This window comes from Tursiops truncatus, chromosome 5 (genome assembly GCF_011762595.2).
Source record: "Tursiops truncatus isolate mTurTru1 chromosome 5, mTurTru1.mat.Y, whole genome shotgun sequence".
Lineage (NCBI taxonomy): Eukaryota > Metazoa > Chordata > Mammalia > Artiodactyla > Delphinidae > Tursiops > Tursiops truncatus.
The window spans coordinates 133,454,861-133,478,318 of NC_047038.1; the positions used below are offsets into that span (position 1 = coordinate 133,454,861).

General features: G+C 34.1%; 1 protein-coding gene across 3 annotated transcripts in view; it reads left to right on the forward strand.

The window, feature by feature from the left end:
* Positions 1–23,458, forward strand: part of FSTL5 (follistatin like 5) — a 615,591-nt gene that overhangs the window by 484,635 nt on the left and 107,498 nt on the right. For all 3 annotated transcript variants that reach the window (XM_019926751.3, XM_019926752.3, XM_019926753.3), the window contains exons 8-9: positions 3,537–3,698; positions 8,020–8,154. In XM_019926751.3, coding sequence (XP_019782310.2) covers positions 3,537–3,698; positions 8,020–8,154 — 297 coding nt within the window. The remainder of the gene's footprint in view (positions 1–3,536; positions 3,699–8,019; positions 8,155–23,458) is intronic.

A 23,458-nucleotide genomic window follows, 5' to 3' on the forward strand; every position in this document is an offset into this window, starting at 1 on the left:
CACATTTCTCCTTCCCCTCAGCCCCTGAGAACCACTAATCCGCTTTTTATCCTGGTGGATTTACCCATTCTGGATGTTTCATGTAAATGGACTTATACAATATGTTGCCTTATGTGTCACACTTCTTTCACTTAGGGTAATATCTGAGCATATTATATTGTAGCATATATCAGTACTTCTTTCTTTTTATTGCCAAATAATATTTTGTCGTAAGGATAAACCACATTTTATTTTTCTGTTTATCAGTTGATAGTTGTTTTTGTAATGTCCACCTTTTGGTTATCATAAACATTCAGATACATGTTTGTTATGGAAAACCTGTTTCAATTATGTATACAAACCTAGGCTTGGAATGGCTTGATCACATGGTGATTGCATGTGTAACAGTTTGAGGAACCACCAGTGTCTTCCACAGTGGCTACATCATTTTATAGTCCTACCACAGATGTGCAAGAATTCCAATTTCTGCCTTTTGTTTTGTTGTTTAATAGCATCCTAGTGGATATGAGTGGTATCACATTGTGATTTTAATTTGCCTTTCCAGTGATGACTAGTGAATTTTGATATCTTTTCATGTGCTTATTGGCTATTTGCATGCCTTCTTTATGGAGACATGTCTATTCAAGTCCTTAGCCCACATTTGAATTGGATTGTATGGGGGATTTTAACCTTTTTTTTTTCCTGTGTGGAAACATTTAAGTTCTATTCTCCTAGCAAGTTTCAGTTATACCCTACAGTGTTATAAACTATAGTCACCATGTTATTCGTTAAATCCTCAGACCTTATTCATCCTATAACTGACAATTTGTACCTTTTTCCCAACCTCTCCTTATTCCCTTCACCTCCCTGCCCCTTGCAACCACTTTTCTACCCTCTGCTTCTATGAGGTCAACTTTTTTTTGTTAATTCCCCGTATAAGTTATACCATGGAGTATTTTTTTTGTGTTGTCTGGCTGATTTCACTTAGGATAATGCCCTCCAGGTTTATCCATGTTGTTGCAAATGACAAGGTTTCCTTTATTTTAAGGCTAAGTAATATTCATATATATATATCTATATATATATATTTATATAATAGTTTCTTTTCTCTTATCAACTGAAGGAAACTTATGTAGGTTATTTCCATATTTTGGCTACTGTGAATAATGTTACTATAAACATAAGGAAGATGTTCATACATATAGCTATCTCTTTGAGATAATAATTTTGTTTCCTTTGGATATATACCTTGAAGTGGGATCACTGGATCATAAGGTATATATATGTATTTATGTATGTGTGTGTATATATATATGTGTGTGTATATATATATGAATATAAATCATATATATAATTCATATTATATGAATATAATTATACATATATGAATTATATAAATAATTCATATTATATCAATATATATAATTCATAGTATACTCATATGTATACTATGGATTATATATATATATATAATTTTTTTGCCACAGGAAGTCCTGACAAGTCAAATTTGGAACATACTTATTTTTAATACCCATCAGATTTTCTTTCTTATGGCTAAATTCAGTGGCTGTTACAGACCACAATCAGCCAGACTGGTTAAGGGCAAACTGAAATGTAGAGAGCATTGGCCCAGGAGTCAGACCTCCCTTGATTTTAACCTCAACTCTGGACTCTAATAAGCTTTGTGACTTGGGGATGCCATTAACCTCTCTGTGACTCATCTTCAAATCAACATGACTACAAAGCATTCAGCACATTCCATAACATCTATGAATATATTATAGTTTTCATTCTAAAGGTACTGCTACTGACATATCACCAGAGTAACTGATGCATATTCCAGAAGAGACATAAATCAAATCTCAGTTTTCCTGGTGAGAATATTGAGGCTAAAGTTCAGAAGGAATCCATATTAGTTAAGGCTTACTGAAGCAGAAAGGGGAAATTTATTGACTTGGAAATAGATCTATTTTTAATTTATTGAGGAACCTCCATACTGTTCTCCATAGTGGCTGCACCTGTTTACATTCCTACCAACAGTGTACAAGGGTTCCTTTTTTTCCACATCCTCACCAGCATTTGTTATCTCTAATCTTTTTGATAAGACACATCCTAACAGGTATAAAGTGATAACTCATTGTGGTTTTGTTTTTTTTTTTTTCCTCTCATTGTGGTTTTGATTTGCATTTCCCTGATGATCAGTGGCGTGGAGCATCTTGTCACGAACCTGTTCGCTATTGTATATCTTTGGGAAAATGTCTATTTTGGTCCTTTGTCCATTTTTAAATTCTTTTTCTATTAAGATATATGACTTTTTGGTACATTTTGGATATTAACTTCTTATCAGATAGTGGTTTACAGATATTTTCTCCCATTCTGTAAGTTGCCTTTTCACTTTTTGTTGGTGTCCTTTGCTGTGCAGAAGGGGGCTATTTGTCTTTTAGTTGCTGAGTTGTAAGAGTTCGTTGTACGTTCTGGATACCAGGCTCATATCAGATATCATCTGCAATTTTTTCCTGTTTTGTCAGTTGTATTTACACTATTTCCTGGCATCCTTGTCAAAAATCAGTTGACCATAGATGTATGAGTTTATCTCTGTGCTCCTTATTCTAATCCCATAGAAGTATATTTTTATCTTATTGCCAGGACCACATTGTTTTGATTACTATAACTTTGTAATATGATTGGGAATCAGGAGATATGAGAACTCCAGTTTCATTCTTCATTTTCAGGATTGTTTCGGCTCTTTGGAGCCCCTTGTAATTCCATATGACTCTGAGGATTAGCTCTTCGATTTCTGCAAAAAAAATGCAGTTAGGAATTTTGATAGTGATTACATTGTATCTATAAATCAATGTTGCAGTATTGTGTGTCATCTTACCAAATCTTATTATCTCACCAATTAATTATTCAGTTCATAAACACATGGTGTCTTTCTGTTGATTTAGGTTTTATTTAAATTCTTTCAACATGTTTTGTAGTGTTCAAAGTAAAAGTCTCTCACCTTCTTGGTGAAATTATTCCTAAATATTTTATTTTTGGATGTATTGTAAGTGGAATTGTTATCTTAATTTCTAAAAGATGCTATAGTAAGGAAAAGTTTTTTCTTCTCTCCCATTTATATATTTGTTTATTTATGTTACTGAATTTATCGAGTCTTGTTTGATTCTTTATACTCCTTTATAATTGATAATTATCTCAATGCTCAAATTATTTCAGATTTGGTGAATGAGAGCCTTTTTAAACTGGTTTTGTAGTTTTTGATATGTTTCTGTCATTCCTTAAGGACTTCTTTAGTTATTGAATCAAGATATCCCAGGCTCAGCTTATATTTTCCCTGGTGCAGTCTCAGAATAACTTTTATCTAGGGGACACTGGTACGTTTTAGTGGATGCTATTATTTGCAAACTAAGACCTGTAGAAATATCATTCATTAAATTATCATCATTAAAATAATATAATTGTAATTTTCTCATATTGCAATTTTTCTTTGTTTTGGAAAATCAAATGGCAAATACAGATCACTCATTCACTTTCTTTTCCATTTCTTCTTTTAGTCCCTCCTGTAATCCGGGTGTATCCAGAGAGTCAGGCCAGAGAACCTGGGGTAACTGCAAGTCTCAGGTGCCATGCTGAGGGCATACCAAATCCTCAGCTTGGATGGCTGAAGAATGGAATTGATATTACACCAAAGCTGTCCAAGCAACTCACACTTCAAGGTACTTTTTACTTGCATTTTTCCTCTTAAATGACAATGTAAAAATTTTATTCTAAAATTTATAACACATTTTACATTATTATGAGAAAGAGCAAATAAGTCTTAGTGGCAAAAGAATATCATGAATATGAAAAAAGATATGGTTGTACCTAAGGCATAATATTTGAAATAGAGTCCTTTAATATTTTTAATGTTTTAAATAATAGTCTTGTCATAATGATTAGCTATGTCATTATTTCTGTCATAAGTAAAATATTAAATTTTTTCTTTTAAAATCTTATCCTCTGAATTATAGCAGATATGGGGAACAGAATAATTGGATCTCTTCATTGAATACATTTCTGAAGAGACAATTTTAAATGCTTAAATCATATATTAAAATATATATTACAGAGAGTGTCAAAAATAAGAAATTCTTTAGGAAATGTTTTGCATCATGAAATGAAAAGAGAAAAAATTCAAAATGCTACTAAATATGTTCCACATTTATGTAGTTTTACAGTTATGAAGTTCTTACATTCTAATATATAAAATATTTTATATGTTCTAATAGTCTAATGTGCAGACATTAATCAATTATTTTACAGATTATAATAATCACAAATGAGTGGTATGTGAAAAGCAAACCAGGCAATCTTTCTAATGTCAAATAATCTAAATAATGCAAAAGCGGTTTCATATATGTTGATTATACTAGTAAGCAAAAAAATGTAACAATCTTATTTCCATTGTCAGGAGTGGCCCAGGGACAGTCATTTTACTGGAGTATCTGTTGCATGGCATTACATTCCTTGTTCCATGCTTTTAAATTAATTCAATTCATACTTTAGAAATGAATATATTTTCATTTTTAAAATTATTTCTGTAAGAATAGACTGCTCTTATTATTCAACTTAGAGAGTGAATATACTTTATCAGTATACATCTTAAAATAAATCTTTTAAATCATTTACTTATTTATTTTTGCAAATGAAAAATGACATGTGAAAGTATTTTTGACCTTTCAAAGCTGAATCCTAGCAATCTCTATGTTAATATAAGTAGGTCCAACAAATTTACATGTTTATGTCTATTGATTTCATCATGGTGTCTATAATCTAAGATGAGGATTGATCTGATAAACTGAAGTTAAATTGAATGAAAGTCTAACTAGCTTCTGATTTTGTCATCTCTTACCTATTTGACAGCAACAAACCATATTATATGAACTTATTTTGTTTTTGTTTTAGAAATATACAGGAAAGCAAATTTGGGGAGTTGGTTACACTCTAGACTCAATATTTGAAAGATTGGGGCATTTGTAAAATAGCTATTATCATTTTTTAAAATAAGAGAAAATAAGTTAATTTTTGAGAGACTATGACAAGTAATAAAATGTAAGTAAGAAGCAGAACCTAAGAGATAAATCTGGGTGCACAGGAGTGTGAAATTCCATGTGGCTTTGTATATGATCACATATTACCAAATTACATAGTTATTTAATTATCCATTTATTCATCAGATGCTTATTTAGCATTGGTATATGAGGTCCAGGTCTAGGCACTAACTGATAACTATGGCAATAGATGGGATGATATGGTTATGAGAAGTAAAATTCAACAAAGCAGAAATATTTTGGCGGGCAAATCAAGATAAATATCCGAAGGGACTAATAATTAGCAAAGAGGCAGGAGAACAAGGTGTTTACAGAATGAAAGAAAAGAAAGCCACAGATGGGAACAAGTTCAACAGTGCTGGGGGCATAGAAAGGTCAAGGAAGATCATTAAAATATATTCATGGGTTAGTGATTAGTTTGTCCTTGTGACATTTAGAAAATCAGTCCTCAGTGGGCTTAGAAATGAAAAGGAGGGAAGAAGTATAAAAACCTCTTTCCAGATTTTGAAAGAGTAAAAAGTAACAGTAGTAGCTGCTGGTGGGAAGGTTTAGGCCTGATGAAGATATTTCTTACTTCTTGGACAATTTGTTGGTTTAAAAGGATATTGGTAAAGAGAAACATGTATGAATAATGTAACAGGGGAAGGAGGGACAAATACAAAACAAAAAAGGAGGGGAGGTTGGCCTTGGAAAGAAACAGAAAACTTCCTTTGAGAATTAAATAAAAATGAAGATGTAAATGGAAACAGGAGGTTTGAGGATTAATTTCTTTCTTTTCCAGCTTTTATTGAAATTCAGTTGGCATATAAAATTGTGTAAGCTTAAGGTATACAAGGCAATGATATTTTACACATATGTTGTGAAATGATTTGGGTTTACTTTTCAATCACTTCTATGTATTTCATGATATAAAGAGCAAGACAACCTGCTTAAAGTGAGAAGTTATTATTATGCCAGGAAACATCAAACAAAGACTAAAGATCTGAAATAAAAGTGGAGTAGGGTATGAAATGCAACTAACTTTAAAGGTCAAGTAACATCCTGTTACTTGAAAATTGGAGATCGTGAATTTGAAAATTTGTAAATTTGCTTATGTAATAGTCTAGTACTTTAGTCAAAAATTTAAGTGCAGGGAATGTTTTCTAGTTCTGAAAGCAGATGTGTCAGGATGATAAATGGACCCGGAAATTGGTAGTTCTGGTCATAGAGTAGAAAACATCTAGATATGCTAGATTATGTAGGAAAGGAGGGAAAGATAGTGGGACACATAGTTTAGAAGAACATATAAGAATATTGAGAAGAGAGAATTTGAAGAGGGAATAAATTGAAGTTTCAAAAAAGTTCTAGAGAATTTACCTTAAGTATGTGGTCTTTGGAGAGGGCCATGTTTCACATAAAACAAGAAGCTGGTCTGGGCTTAAATACATTGTTTTCTTCTCATCTTTTAGAGCAGGGGTCTGCAAATGAAGGACCACAGACCAAATCTGGAAAGCTGCCTATTTTTGTAAATAAAGCAATTGTTTTGCTTGTTTTTAAAACAGCCACATTCATTTAAAAAAATAGTGTCTGTGGCTGCTGTCATGCTACTGTGGCAGAGGTGAGAAGTTGGCACAGAGATTGTGTAGCCCACAAAGCCAACTGGCCTTTTTCAGCGGCCCTGCCAACAAGAACCTGCCAACTGTGATTCTCAACAAAGGATGGGGGGAATGGAGGAGTGCAGTGATATCTGTGAATGAAGAAAGAGGTTCCAGTGATTTCAGTGACAAGCCTTCCCCAAACACTCACTGCCTCTCCATATCCTCCTAGGGATGACATTTAAGCGCTTTTCCCCTTGGTTTTCTACCTTCCTCCCCCAAACAGCGGCTCTGATTATTTAGTCTCCTCTCTGTCACAGAGTCATGCCCCTTTCTACTGCGCATAGTTCATGGTGTCCTTGTGCTTGGATAACATGGAACACACCACAAACATGCACACAGAGACATACAGAAAGAAAGAAAAGAAAGTAAAAGAAAAGATGCAAACCTAAACAAATGAGCACTAAAACACTGAACCTTAGGGTCTGATAGAACAGAAGTCCAGCCCTTACCTTTGAGGGGAGTGACCTGCAGCAGATCATTGAGTCTCAGATTCCTCATTTGATAATTAGCTATTATCTGGGACAGTTAAGGAATAATATATGTAAAAGCACCTCCTATATTGCCAACATATAGTAAATGATTAATTATACCCTGGTTTCCACTTTGGGGAATGCAACTCATTCAGAGATTAGCTGCAAATATTATTTTACCAAAATTTAAAAATTGGATTAATCATTCCCTTAACCCTTTGGTTATACACTGACTATATCAATTTACATATTATAATACTGCTTACTTTAGGTATATTTCTTGCAAACGACTGCAAATCTTACCAAAAAAACATGTGTTTTTTTTCTGTCCCCTATACCTAATAATTCCAGATATATAATTCAGACTCAAGAATATGCTTGCTAAATGGCATTGTATTATACTTGCATGATGTAGCTCACTTAATGCCTTTATGACATGTCTTTTCACATGTATTCTCCTGTAAATGAACCATATTGGTGTTAATTAAAACTGTTGTAAAAGCTGAGGACGACGTGGATTATGAATATTAAAAATAAATATAGAAATGGAATTACAGTTTTCAATATGTAATACTTCTTATGCAAGGTAGGAAATGAATATAAAATATGGTGTGTGTGCATTTGATACAGAGTATTGGGATTTCTGTAATAGAGTGACAGCACAATTTATGAAACACTTGATGCGTTTGGAATAATTTGGCATGTCTCCAAAGCATGGAAGTATGAAGGGAAACAGTTTAATTAGGATAAGCTAAGAGAACTGTTTGACTGTATAATCAGAAGTCACTATACCAAAACTGAAATTGTAGTTTACAGGTTGCATTTGCCTTCTGTTTTCAGCAAATGGCAGCGAGGTTCATATTAGCAATGTGCGATATGAAGATACAGGGGCGTACACTTGTATCGCGAAAAATGAAGCAGGAGTGGATGAAGACATTTCTTCTCTTTTTGTGGAAGATTCTGCTAGAAAGACCCGTAAGTATTGAATACACACACACACACACACACACACACACACACACACACATCATACTCAACTTTACAAGTAAGTTTTTTCAAAAACAAAGGCATCAGAAAACACTGTGAAAAGAGCAATGCATAAAAAGAAAAAACAAGCAAACAAAAGCAGTTTTCATGTATAGGAAGGCTGGAATTCTTGAAATATTAAAAGGAGATTTAAGGATTAAATACAAGATTGTGAAACTTTCAATATGACAACTAAAATGATTTTGTTTCTTTGGCAAGTGTACATAAGATATGTTGGGCCCTGTCCTCCCGTTTGCTCATATAGGAAGTTAAATCCTTTGCAAACTCCTTCTCCCAAATGATTTGGAATTCAAGGTCCTACAGTATAGCCAAGGAGCATTCTGTAGTTTTAATACATCAATCATTCTTTTTTTGAAGTTGCATTGTAGTCCTGGCCCAGTGGCTGTACATCAGCCCTTCTTTGCAGCAGTCAGAGAAGTAAGCCACCTTGAGATACCCGCTGCCCCGGCACCAACACCACCCCATGGGCTATTCTCCTTTTATAGCTAGAAATCCTTTGTCATTGCTGTACCTGTCTCCTCGTTGTTTCATGAAGTTTTAACAAAAATGTACTGTCCTTTTTAAAAATTAGTACTTAGTGAAAGGGATATGGTGGCCTGGGATGCTAAAGATGGAATTTTGGTTACAGCTGAATTGTTTAGAACTCAAAGTACTCTTGTAGCATTTATCAAGTGAGCTCTCTATAGGCAAACACTCAGACATTTTCTTCCCCTGGTGCACATGTGCCACAGATGGCTGTTTTGGGATTGGGTCTGGATGTACTTGGAATGGCTAGTTTCCTTGTCCCAGAGTCTTGCACCTGTCTGTACCGCCTATCAGTCTAAGTTTTTGCAGGGATCCTTATATTTTGAGGACCATTTACATATGCAATTCTCTGAGCCCAGTTTTTGGACGAGGTTAAAACATTGTCCCAGGAATCTTCTTATTCCTCTTTCAGTTGGTGAGTGCATGTAGATATGAGTGGATCCAATGAGGAAGTTGGGTCTTACCCAGGCCCTGACTACTGGTATATCTGTATCTATATTTCATCTGGCTAGGACAACCATCATTATAAGCAAATACTTAAATATAAAATTCTTAAGGTGAAAAAAGAGAAAAGAAAACTGGATTTAATGACTAGATAAGGACCACCATAGTTTCTTTACCCCAATTTGCAATTCATTTCCTGTTAAAAATTAATTTTGGGTGACAAGTAATTGAAAACTTTAGTTTTCCTTGTCCTTCATGATGGTGCTGGTGAAACAGATTTTTCTTTCAACTCTGTATTTTAATTTTTATTTAATATTGGTCATGTAGTTTTCAACATATTTCTCTATTACAAAATTGAAACACCTAGCTATAGCTTCTTTAATCAGTGGATCACTGTCTACCAGCATGTATATCTGAGAAACACTTTACTGGAAGATTTCATATAATTTTGTCATATAAATGTGTTAGTTTAATCATAAGCTGTTTATGAAATCATATTTTCAGTTTATTTTACTTATCACCTTAAACTCTGACAGGTCAAAATAATGCATTTTAAATATTTATTTATGTCTGTGTTGGGTCTTAGTTGCAGTGCGTGGGCTTTCTCTAGTTGCAGCGAGCGGGGGCTACTCTTCGTTGCGGTGCGAGGGCTTCTCCTTGCAGTGGCTTCTCTTGTTGTGGAGCACGGGTGCTAGGCCCGCAGGCTCAGTAGTTGTGGCTCGCAGGCTCTAGAGCACAGGTTCAGTAGTTGGGGCGCATGGGCTTAGTTGCTCCGTGGCATGTGGGATCTTCCCAGACCAGGGCTTGAACCCGTGTCCCCTGCACTGGCCGGCAGATTCTTAACCACTGAGCCACGAGGGAAGTCCGAAAGAGATTCTGTTAGCAATATGCTGTTAAAATCAGAAATATTAATTTTATAAGACATAGCATTGCAGGCCTTACTACATCTATAGTTAATAGAACTTTCAAAGCCATCTTATAATAAACAATACAAATGAAAGATTTGGAGACTTTTGTTTTCTAACTCTGGAAGTGAAATATGTATAGGTATTAGTTATGCATTCAAATCATGTGACATTTTGAAGGATAAAGAGTGAAAATTAACAGATTTTAGTTTTGTAATTAATTAATGAATTTCGAAAAGGTACTTAACATAAGGCCTACCCTCTTAACATAAGGATACCGGCTTAACCCTCTTAAAGTTTTAAGTGTACAATATTGTATTGTTAACTACAGGACTAAGTTGCACAGCAGAGCTCTAAAATTTGTTTATCTTATATAACTACAACTTTATAACCATTGAACAACTCTTCATGTCTCCCTTCTCCCCTTCCCCCAACAATCACCTTGTATTTTCTACTTTTATGATTTTGACTCTTTTAGATACCTCATATAAGTATAATTACACAATATTTCTCCTTCTCTGACTCGCTTGTTTCAATGAGCATAACATCTTCCAGGTCCATCCATGTTGTTCTTTCTTTGTAAGACTGAATAATAATATATTGTATGAATATACAATATTTTCTTTTTCCGTTGATTTGTTAATAGATATTTGGGTTGTGTCCGTATCTTGGCTGTTGTGAGTAATGCTGCAATTAACATGTGAGTGCAGCTATCTCTTTGATCCTGGTTCCAATTCTTTTGGAAATACACCCACAAATGGGATTGCTATATTATATGGTAGTTCTATTTTTAGCCTCCATAATGTTTTCCATAGTGGCTACACCATTTTACATGCCCACAGACAATGTGCAAAAGTTCCAGTTTCTCCATATCCTTGCCAATACTTTTATCTTTTGTTATTTTGATAATAGCTCTTCTAACCGGTATGAAGATAATATCTCATTGTGGTTTTGATTTGTATCCCTGATGATTAGTGATACAGAAAAAATTTTCATATGTCCATTGGCCATTTGTATGGCTTTGGGGAAATGTCTGTTCAACTCCTTTGCCCATTTTTAAGTTGGGTTATTTTTTGCTATTGAGTTATTGGAGTTGCTTTTGTTTTGAAAATTAAATGCTTATCAGATATAAAGGATGAACATATTTTCTCCCATTCCATAGGTAGTTTATTTTCACTCTGCTGATTATTTCTTTTGCTGTGCAGAAGCTTTTAAATTTGATACATTCTAACTTGGCTATTTTTGCTTTTGCTACTTGTGCTTTTGAGAAAATTATAGGTCAGTATCCCTGATGAACATAGGTACAAAATTTCTCAACAAGATATTAATGAACTGAATCCAGTGGCACATTAAAAAGAACATACACCATGATCAAATGGGATTTATCCCTGGGATTCAGGGATGGTTCAACATAAGGAGATCAGTACGTGTGACTTGCACATTGACAGACTACAGGATAAAAATCACCTGACCATCCAGTAGATGCAAATAAAACATTTGAAACACCTTTTCATGATAAAAATACTTTGACAACACCCCTTTACAATAAAAATTCTCAACAACCTAGGTATGGAAAGAATTTACGCCAACATAATTAAGGCCATATATTTTTAAGCCCACAGCTAACACCATGCTCAATGGTTAAAAGCTGAGAAAAACTTTCCGCCTAAGATCAGGAACAAGACAAGGATACACACTCATACTTCTATTTGACATAATGTTGGAAGTCCTAGCCATAACAATTAGGCAAGCGTAAGAAATAAAAGGCATCCAAATCCAAAGAAGCAAAATTGTCTCTGCAGATGACATGATCTCATATAGAGAGAACCCTAAAGATGCCACAAAAAAAACCTGTTAGAACTAATACACATATTCAGCAAAATTTCAGGGTACAAAATCAACATATGAAAATCAGTTGTGTTTCTATACATTAACAATGTATATCTGAGAGGCAGTTAAGAAAGAAATTCCACTTACAAATGCATCAAAAAGAATAAAATACCTAGGAATAAATTTGACCAAAGAGGTGAAAGACGTGTACACTGAAAACTATAAGGAATTGATTAAAGAAATTGAACAAAACACAAATAAATGGAGAGATATTCTGTGCTCATAGGTTGGAAGAATGAATACTCTTAAAATGTCAATACTAACCAAACGAGTCTCTGATTCAATTCTATTTCCATCAAAATCTCAGTGGCATTTTACAGAAATAGAAACAATTCCTAAAATTCATATGAAACAAGAAAAGGTCCAGAATAACTGCAAAAATCTTGGAAAAGAAGAGCAAAGCTGGAGGAATCACACTTCTTGATTTCAAAATATATTAAAAAACTATAGTCATTAAAACAGTATGATATTGGCATAAAGACAGGCATGTAGACCAATGGGACAGAAAAGAGAGCTCAGAAATAAACACACACATATGCAGTCAACTAATCCGTGACAAGGGCTCCAGAATACATGTTTGCCAAAGGATAGTCTTTTCAAAAAATGGTGCTGGGAAACTGAGTGTCCACACATAGAAGGATGAAACTGAACATCCCATCTCTTATCATATACAAGAATCAACTCAAAATAGTTAAAGACTTAGGTATAAACCTGAAAATGTAAACCTCTTATAAGAAAACACAAGGGAAAACTTCATGACATTGCTTTTGGCAAAAAAAAAAAAAAAAATGGATTTTAGTTGTAACCCAGAAGTCTCAAGCATCACTAATTCATGTTTATATTCTATTATTTTGTAGGCATGCAAATACAGTTTCTTTGCAATAACAAATTTAACTCTCATTTAAATAAACAACTTTAACCTTTTTTTTTTTTGGCACGTCGTGCAGCTTGGGGGGATCTTAGTTCCCCACAGAGGGATCGAACCTGGGCCCCTGCAGTGAAAGCGCCGAGTCCTAACCACTGGACTGCCAGGGAATTCCCTAAACTAATTTAATTTTTGTTAAATTTGTTTTCCACAAATTTGCAACACCATTATTAAGAACATATATATGTATATAGTTGTTAATGTGAAAATAGCCATTTTTAGACACTAACGCACATAATTAAAACCAGGATAAAGCTAAATAAGTAAAATAATTGAGTAGAATATTAGTAGTGATAAAAGAGAATGAACTGAAAATGTGAGACTGTCTAGTTGAAGGCAGTTTCCTTGGGATGTTTCCTAGTACTCAATAAATTGTCAGAATTCTGTATAACAATACCAAAATCAGGTGGCGAGCACATCAGGGAAAACTATAGCCTTTTCTAAGTCCTAATTTAAGAATTGCACTGGTTTCTCTTCTAGTAATTCCATGGAAAAAAGACTAATAATATTAATTATGCAAGTCACATTTGTATGTTGACAGATATTCTCAAAAAACCAGAGAAAACAGTCACGGACCCATCAATGATGACTTCACTCTTCTTATTTACACACATTAAAAATTACTGACTTATCCAAAATAATTTCAGAGGTCTTTTGTCCTTTTAGTTGTGTTAGGATACTACATACAGTTGACCCTTGAACAATGCAATGTTTACGAGTGCCAACCGCCCTTGCAGTCAGTAATCTGAGTAGAACTTTACAGTCTGTCCTATGTGTCTGTGGTTCCAGATCCATGGATTAAACCAACGGCAGATCGTGTAGTATTGTAGTATGTATTTATTGAAAACAATCCCTGTATAAGTGGACCCGCACAATTCAAACGCATGTTGGTCAAGTGTCAACTGTATATTTAAAAAGCAGATTGGTCTAATAGAAGAGCATGAACTTTGGAGTAAGACATGAGTTAGAATAATTCCTCCACCACATAATAGTCCTGTGATTTGGAGCTACTAGTTAGCATCTCTGAGCTTTAATGTCCTTATCTGTAATACAGTATAAATACTAACTCACTAAGGGTTTTCTGTATAGATAACTGAAAAGCACCCACCATAATGCTAGACATGATGCTGATTCTTACTAATTTTCTGAAAATAATTACTTCTTGCTAGAAACATTGACAAAAATCATTTTTAATAAGACTGGAAAATCTAGTAATTGTTAGAAATCAGCGTTTCCAAAATGAATGGGACATATACAGAGATATAGGTATAGAGATAGATGGAGATGGAGATGTGAGTGTATATTGACATCTATAGTATTATATATCCAAACATAAAATATTATATATCTTCCTACTAAAAAATTGACTCTGCTGATAAGAATATAATTTTTCTTTTAATGTAGCTATTAAGATATTTTAAATAAAAAATATATATTTTGCCAGGGTCCACTTTTGCCAGAGTCAAAGCAAAAGCTACACTTTATTTCCCCTTTATGTTGGTCAATTTATATTCCTATTATACTAAAAAATTATTTTGTAAGGTGATTTTCTTCTGTTTTCTTTTTGAAGGATGCAGAGAAGTATTGAATCCCATGTAGACAGCAATAAAAAAGGGGAAAGATTTACAACTTTTGGGTCAAATGACACAACACGGATTTTGTTTGGCTACAGCTTCAGAGTCATCATCCAGCTATTTTCTGTATAATTGAGTTCTGATAGTGGCATCAACCACATTTTTTTCTTATACTATATTTCCCAGCAATATGATGCTGTTGAGAGAAAAATTCATGCAAAGCATCACAGGCCAGGGAGCTGATTTTTTCTTGTACCTGAATCTTTGAAATGGAAAACCTTGAGTTACAGGCTTGTTGGCAAACCCTACTGGAATTTTTCTCATGTGACAAATTGAACTACAAGAAAATGCTGCAAAATAATATAATCTCCAGCTATATTAGGCTTAGGGTTTGATAACTAAGATTGGACAGAATGGTATACAGGGAGGATTTAAATGCAAAGAGCAGTAGAAATGGGCCCTAGACTGGTGCTTGTAACAGGGAGTAGAAGACAATTTGAAATAATGTGAGGGGATTTTAGGTAGAGGTACAACATTGTTTATTTGGAAACATCTTGCACATAGCATAAGCACTTAATACACTTCCATTTCCAATGGGAGGCAATTCCCAGATGATAACAGTTTATCTTCAGAATTATGGTAAATTAAAAACAGAGTGAATGTAGGCTTCTCTGGAAAGCTTTTAAGCCTCTATGCGCATTAAGCCCTGGGCACAGGTTTTATGACACCTTGCTGGGATTTTAGTAAAGGATACGTTTAATCTAGCTTCTCAGAAATATTGGAATATAATATTCGAATATGTTAGACTAGTCTATATATATATATATTTTTTCATTGTCACAGGCAGTATTACATTGGAAATATTCAGCTATTGCTACATTCCTTAGTTTAGAATTAACTTCAATACATTAATATTGGTTGACTGTTATGAACTAAAATTCATTATGATTCTTTAAATGGATATTTTAAATCGGTTAGACTCTACAAGAAGATTACAAGAATGAACAAACTATATAAATATATAATGTTCCTATAAGTTAATAAGTATTATAAAAATATGACAAGTATAATTCACAATACACGGATTTAGAAATATGGTGAAATGTAGCCACTTGTACCTAAATATTTCAAAAGATATATGAATGTTTAAGAAGTATTTGCCTATTTTAGAAGTAGAGGAAAGGATCTTAAAATAGATTAAAATATGGTATTTTTACATTTAAAGGCAGTTTAAGTATGATATCACAAACTTTGGAAATAGAACGTATTCTGGTAATATGAACAAGTTAATTAACCTTTCTAGTCTTCATTTACTTTCTATTTTTAAAGAGTAGAGAAAATACTCCGAAATAGCAATTGTATAGGTTTAATGAGATCATTTACGTAGGATCTTATCAATGTCTACAGAGGCTAGGAAGTTAGTATAAGCAAAGAATAGCATAGTCTATCAGGTATAGATGGACCCAAATGCACCAGTTATCAATTAATAATCATTTTTATACTCAACCAATATGAGTTAGGTAGAATAAATAGGAATTTGGAAAATCTATAGTTAAAGATATGGTGTGGACATCATAGCCAGGGTGATATTTTAATGCTGATAGTTACGAGCTAAGTGCTGGAATCCAAAAGAACCAAATAAAAACAGATATTTGAGAAAAATGAAATAAATCAATAAATGAAAATTATTGTTAATTTTTGTTTAACATTCACTGACTATTATTTAATAGAAGTACTATACTAAAAACACTTTAATGCAGAGTGAACAATGCATATTTCTTTTGAAAAACCCAAAAAACTATTTGGTTAATATTTGTCACGACATTTACATATTAGTAAGCTTATTGTGAAATAAAACACACTTAGAATAATCAGACTCAAGTTGAGGTTAATCATGCTTGATAAGCATTTATTATTTTATGAGCTTTCATTACTTATCTTAAATTCTCATATTCAGGCTCTCAATTTGGCCAATGACATTGTCGCATCCTGTGAAGTAACTTGTTCATAAATCTTTTCATCTGTTGACCCAGACCATGGTGAAATGATCTGCTTTGTGGTTTCCATATCTGAAGGTTATATTTTCAAAATAGCATGCTTTTCAGTGTCATTAAATAGACCTGTTTCTAACGCATTGCCATTTTTGCCCAATAGTGGAGGCCTGTCTCTCATTTAACAAGATGCTACGTGATCTGAATGTCATCAGATTGACAAGTTTACAACAGTCATCAATAATCAGGGATCCCTTGCCTACAAAACAAAATATGACTCTAAGCTTCCTTATTTTGATTTATTTCCTCCATTTTGTCTACAGGACCTTGTATACCTTCAGTGGAATATTCCTGTATCTCATCTCATATTATACCATGTCAATTTGCCTAATTTATTTTATGATAGAAATAGGCAAGTCATGATGATATTTTATTTATATTTCTGCAGGCTTGCAGACTAAATATGCTTATATACAGTGACAGTGCTGAGTATGAGGTCTCTATGAAACTTTTAGAAAACCTATATACTAATATTTTGTTGGTGGTGTTCAGGAGAAAACGTTAGGATTCACTTTGGTAATCCATAATTCCAGAGGTATTGCACTTGGTGAGTCCTTTGCAAAATAGCTGTGACAGGTAGCCCCCGATTTTCATAAATTCTATTTATGCCACTATCTTTTACTAAAGACCTACAAATACGTTAGTATCAGCTTTCGCTAACCAAAAGAAATCCTAAGAGGATCTTCTTTTCTAGTAAGAAAGGTGAAGAGCTAAAATCACGTCCAACCCGCTTTGCAGCAGCCCTGTAGAGGTTGGGAGCATCTGAGCTGGAAGGCTGGCACAGCCAAGCTCCTTCCCTGGAACCACACTCAGCATCATCTCAGCATCATCTCAGCATCAATCCCTCATAGCTGTGAATGGTGTCTGTGAGCATCTGTGCTTTACCTCCATTTATTTTGTGCCTCCCTTAGCAAGATGTGTCCTAAGGTAATTGCTTCTTCACTTTATAGCATTTTGGTTTGTGAAAGGTTTCACAGGAACCTTCTACTTTCGGATAGTGGGGAAACCTGTACTTAGGTTCAAGAGGTGAAAATTATCACTCAATGATTTTCTTAGAGTTCTCTGATATAGGAATTCTGTCAGAAAATGGTGTCAGTGTGTGAAGAGTTAATAAAACAAATGTGCTCTTCAAATTCCCAGGCTCCCACGTGAGGGGCTGAAGGGAGGTGCCTTCTTAACATTTTGTGAAATCTAATTGATGCCATACATTTTTATCAACTGTGTACAAAGAGCCCAGATTATACATCTGTGTGCCTATTATCCTCTGTTTGCCCAGATATCTGGGTTCTGATAAGAACTAATTGTTGTACGAATATGCCAGAAAGAGTGAGTCAGACAGTTTGATTACTGTTTATCTTCCTTATTTGCTCTATTTTCCAACTTTGTGTTCATTTCCATATTTGTGTTACATGCGAAATATTACTTTACATTTGAAATGTTATTAAATATGACATTTCTTAAAAGTCACTTTTCTAACTCATGCAGTAAAATTGTGTGCCAATTTAAATACAGTATCTTTCCCCTAAATTGATCTACTGTCTGTCTAATGCATACCTTTATAAATACTAAGCTCTGGTATAAATAATAATAAAACTTTTGGAAACATTCTAATAGTACAATTTGAAGAGAAAATAAATTATTAGTGAATAAAATATTTGTTTTTGTCTGAAACATATGCTTATAGAAAGTCAAAATGTGTTCCTAGATATAGTTTGGATTCAGAAGACTAAGATTATACCATACAGTAAAGAAAGGAGTGTTATTTTCTAATGTAATTATCATAATGATATTCAAGTAAAGACTATATACATACATAATACATATATATCACATCCAATATTGTCTTAATTATGATTATACTAATATCAATATTAGAATATAATTTTAGGGGTATGTTTCAAAGGCAGAATAAACATCAGAAAAAAAGTATGATTAGATTAAAATTAAGAAGTTCTAATCATAAGAATTTTCCCTCAAGATATTGCCTACCTAAAAAACTAATAAGAACTTAGTATCATAGATTAATCAATAGATAGATAGTTATAGATGAAACAAACCAAAGAAAACTAGGCAGTAGTTTTAAAAAGACTTTTCAGGCAGAAGGAAAGATGAAGTGCCAATATATATTATGAGAAGATGTTAATCCTCATTAGTTTTCAAGGAAACGCACTTTATAAGCACAGAGAAGTGCCGTTTTTACGTCTCCCAGACACCAAAAAGTAAAAAGCTGCAAACCACCAAGACTTGATGTGATTTGGAAAAATAGGACTCAGTGTCCACTGCTAGAGGTAGTGTCAGTTTCTCCTCCCTTTGGAAAGCACTTTAACATTTTCTGTTCGGATTTGCATATACCTTGGAACCCAGCAATCACACATATTAGAGAAATATTGAATTGCCATGCATTCAGAAGTTATTTAAGAAGAACCTGCCACGTACTTAATATTTTGCTATAATTTAGTTTCATTTTTATTTGTCTCTTAATTACTTTCGTATTTCCATGGTAACCGAACTAACTTAATTTAAATACTTTTTACAATGGCTGTAATTTGATTTATGTAATTTAAATGTGTGTGAAGTTGTTACATTCCCAAGTGCGTGAATACTGTTTCAAGATTAATCCAAACTTATTTGTTTTCTGATGTCTATTAGAAAAGGGATATTTATAAAATTTATAAAGTTAAGAGTTTTCATTGTAAGGCGAACAAAAAATCTACAGGGAACAATAGGTTTGTTCATTTGTGTTTTCACCTATGAAATAGTCACTGAGGAAGGAACAAACACGCAAACAAACATGCTGCTAGCATATGGCTAGCACTGGATAAGACAACTCTGTACTTTCAGAAAGACTAGTTTAGTGCAGTTAGAAGTAAAGGACAGCTGTAATACATGGTAGAATAACATAATTGTAACAGACATACAAGCCAAGTGGGATAGGATTGGAACCTCAGAATCATCAAATTCCAACTGAGTTGCATTGCATAATCTTTATTGAGGTAATGACATTTGAGCTAATATTTGGTGGCTGTAGCGATACCTCTACAGCTGGAGACTTAAAAGTATATCAACTCAGGGAAGAGTCATGAACCCACATGGTGTGTTTTATTAACTTTATGTAATATACTCATAAAAAGATTTGCTGGGAATTTGCAATACATGGTGAGAATAAATTATTGGGTAGAACCAGATTAAGGGAGGTGTTGAACTTTGTGAATAGAAAAAGTCAAGTGAGGAGTCATTTACATGCTATATTTCTGCAAAGGTAAAAATTCTTTTCTACATAGTCATTATCTAGTGTTTAGATAAATATCACAGTAAGCACTTTTTGTTGTGTATCTCATTTTTAATATATAGTAGACATTTGAGTAATTTTTTTTTTTTTTTACCTGAGCAGGATTAACCAAATTCAAATTGCCAACATGGTATGTAAGACTAATGGTCTTTTATGTTGACTATTTTAATCTCAAGACAGGATACGTTTTGTGCTGTTGGATACAACCCATGTGAGCATTCAGTATGAGTTGGACCGTCTTCCTCTACTCATCTTTTGAAAATTATTTTGCATAATGGCATTTCCCAAAAGATAGTCTTACTTGATTTATCAGCCTGTTTGAGCTTCTAAGAAGAAAACGTTCATAAAATATTATTTTTAATAAATAATCATATTAAAATAGTCAAGGACTAAAATTATGCCTTAGGCTGCTTGTGCCTATTAATTTGTATCCATTAAATTAGAGCAAAGTTAACACTGAAAAGATTCTATTTTAATAGTAGATAAGAGATAATCTACTGCCGACTTTATGCTTTTGTGGCCCCTGAGCAATGTTTACTTCATACCAATGGGTACAATGTTGGCCAGGACACAATTCTGGCTACAGAAACTCATCTGAAAACATTTTGTTAGATACATAAATAAGTGGATACTCTGCTCATTAATTTGTTTTTAGAACATTATTATTCTACTCCAGACTATTTGATTAGACTCATTTTTAGCACATGCTTGCTTTATTTTGCTTTTTTTAAATTAATTTTTATTGGAGTGTAGTTGCTTTACAATGTTGTGTTAGTTTCCACTGTACAGCTAATTGCTTTTTTTAAATTATTAGAGAAATTAACTCAATTAGAGATATTGGTAGAAATAAAATTTTAATGGCTCCAGTATTCTGAGATACTTGGCACCATGTCTAGCACATAATAAGGGCTCAGTAAATGTTTCTGATTACTGATACTGTTATTATTCTGCTTCAATAATTTTAGCTTTAAATTTTTCTTAAATATGTTGAACAATGGATAAAAATTATGTAAATGGTAAAAATGGGTAAAAGTGAAAAATGCTAGGAATAGGACTATTCAAGAAAGTGTTACAGATGAAATATTTGATATTTGTTTTTAACAGCAAACTATTTTGAGGCTCAGATTTACTGAGGAATTGCTTATGCCTTTATGAGCATGTGTTGCAACTGCCGATTCGTTTACTCTTGTATCTTACGTAGTCTGTTACTCCTGTGAAGCTAAATTCCCTTCTTGAATCTCCTAGTCACATGAAAAATTGTATGCTCAAGTTGGAAAAAATGCCCTTGGAACAAACATTTCAGAGTTTCATTCAAATCTGATCATTTTCCTTTGATGTTCTTTCTTGTAGAGTGGGAAAGGTAAGTTTCATACGGAATGTTAGTAAAAAAATACATATACATATATAGGAGGGAAGCCTTTTTTTTTTTAAACATCTTTATTGGAGTATAATTGCTTTACAATGGTGTGCTAGTTGCTGCTTTATAACAAAGTGAGTCAGCTATACATATACATATGTTCCCATATCTCCTCCCTCTTGGGTCTCCCTCTCACCCTCCCTATCCCACCCCTCTAGGTGGTCACAAAGCACTGAGCTGATCTCCCTGTGCTATGCGGCTGCTTCCCGCTAGCTATCTGTTTTACGTTTGGTAGTGTATATATGTCCATGCCACTCTCTCACTTCGTCCCAGCTTACCCTTCCCCCTTCCCGTGTCTGTTATTTGTAGTGAGGTGGATGGACCTAGAGTCTGTCATACAGAGTGAAGTAAGTCAGAAAGAGAAAAACAAATACCGTATGCTAATACATATATATAGGGAAACCGTTTTTATATCACATTCTGGAAGTCATGCCTGACTGCATCTTATTTTCAAGAGTGAGCAATAATTAAAGGTTACACGTGTGGAGTCCCGGCGGTATCAGACGGCTTCAACTGAAAATGCTCTCATGTTTCAGTGCCAGCGTTCACTCTTCCCACAGCACAGCTGGCTACACTACTGCTACTTGGCCTAGTTTATTTCTCTTTCTGTCACTTCTCTCTGAGCATCTTTGACCCCATTCTCTTTTACTCTGTTGCAGTCACTACAGCTGCTGGAGTTTCACTGTTGTTTGTTCTGATCTTTTTTCAGTTCTGACAATGGAAGGAAGAAGGGCAGCTGGCATTGTTCTCTCTTACTAATACAGAATCTGTTTTGTGTTGGAGTGGGGATGGGAAAGGAGGGGAGAGAGGAAAGAATTAGAGGAGAACAGAATAGTTTATTCCTTTTTTAAATTTTTTTGTAATTGAAGTGTAGTTGATTTACAATATTGTGTTAGTCACAGGTTGTAAAGCAACTATACCCCAATTAAAAAGATAGTTTATTCCTTTTATGATTTTCCACCATTGTTTCTCCAGTGTAACAGTTTGAAGTAGCAGCTCCCAGGAGTAGCAATAAGGTTTCAGATTAAGAAGACGATACATGTTAAAGTAATATGGGCAGTAACTCCAGATTTCTAATCTTAATGTGTAGTGGTGGTTTCTTTACCTGGTTTTAGACATTGACGTCACTTCTTCATGTTTTAATTTTCCCTTCTAACGTGATGAGGAAGAATTTTGTTTCTCAATCTCATCTTCAGGCATTTAAAACCAGGGATGACAGTGTCTCACAGAGAAGGCTTCTGAAAGATTAGAGATTTAAAATCAGGTAGCAGGGCTTCCCTGGTGGTGCAGTGGATGAGAGTCCGCCTGCCGATGCAGGGGACGCAGGTTCGTGCCCCGGTCTGGGAAGATCCCCCATGCCGCGGAGCCACTGGTCCCGTGAGCCATGGCCGCGGAGCCTGTGCTCCGCAACAGGAGAGGCCACAACAGTGAAAGGCCCACGTACTGCAAAATAAATAAATAAATAAATAAAATCAGGTAGCATTATGACCAGGAGTTTTAATGGGACAACGTAAGAAGCAAAGAAAAAACAAAAATGAACAAATAAAAAACTGTGGATGACTTCAGACATTTTTCTGGTTTCACTATATTGTCATCCCTTTTTAAATACACTATTGTCTTTTTTTTTTTTACTTTCAAATTTAAAAAATTAAAAATTTTTAAGGTTACTTTCCATTTACAGTTATTACAAAATATTGATTATATCCCCTATGACGTATAGTACACCCTTGAGCCTATCTTACACCCAATGGTTTGTGCCTCTCACTTCCCCACCCCTATGTTGCCTCTCCCCACTGGTAACCACTAGTTTGTTCTCTATATCTGTGAGTCTGCTTCTTTTTGGTTATATTCACTAGTTTGTTGTATTTTTTAGATTCCACATATAAGTGACATCATGCAGTATTTGTCTTTCTCTGTCTCACTTATTTCACTTAGCATAATGCCTTCCAAGTCCATCAGTGTTGCTTAAAATGGCAAAATTTCATTCTCTTTATGGCTGAGTACTATTCCATTATATATGTACACCACATCCAGTCAGCTGTTGATGGACACTTAGGTTGCTTCCATATCTTGGCAACTGTAAATAATGGTGCTGTGCACATTGGGGTGCATGTAACTTTTCGAATTCCTTTTTGGTTTTTTTTGGATATATACCTGGGAGTGGAATTGCTGGGTTGTTTTGTAGTTCTATTTTTAGTGTTTTGAGAAATCT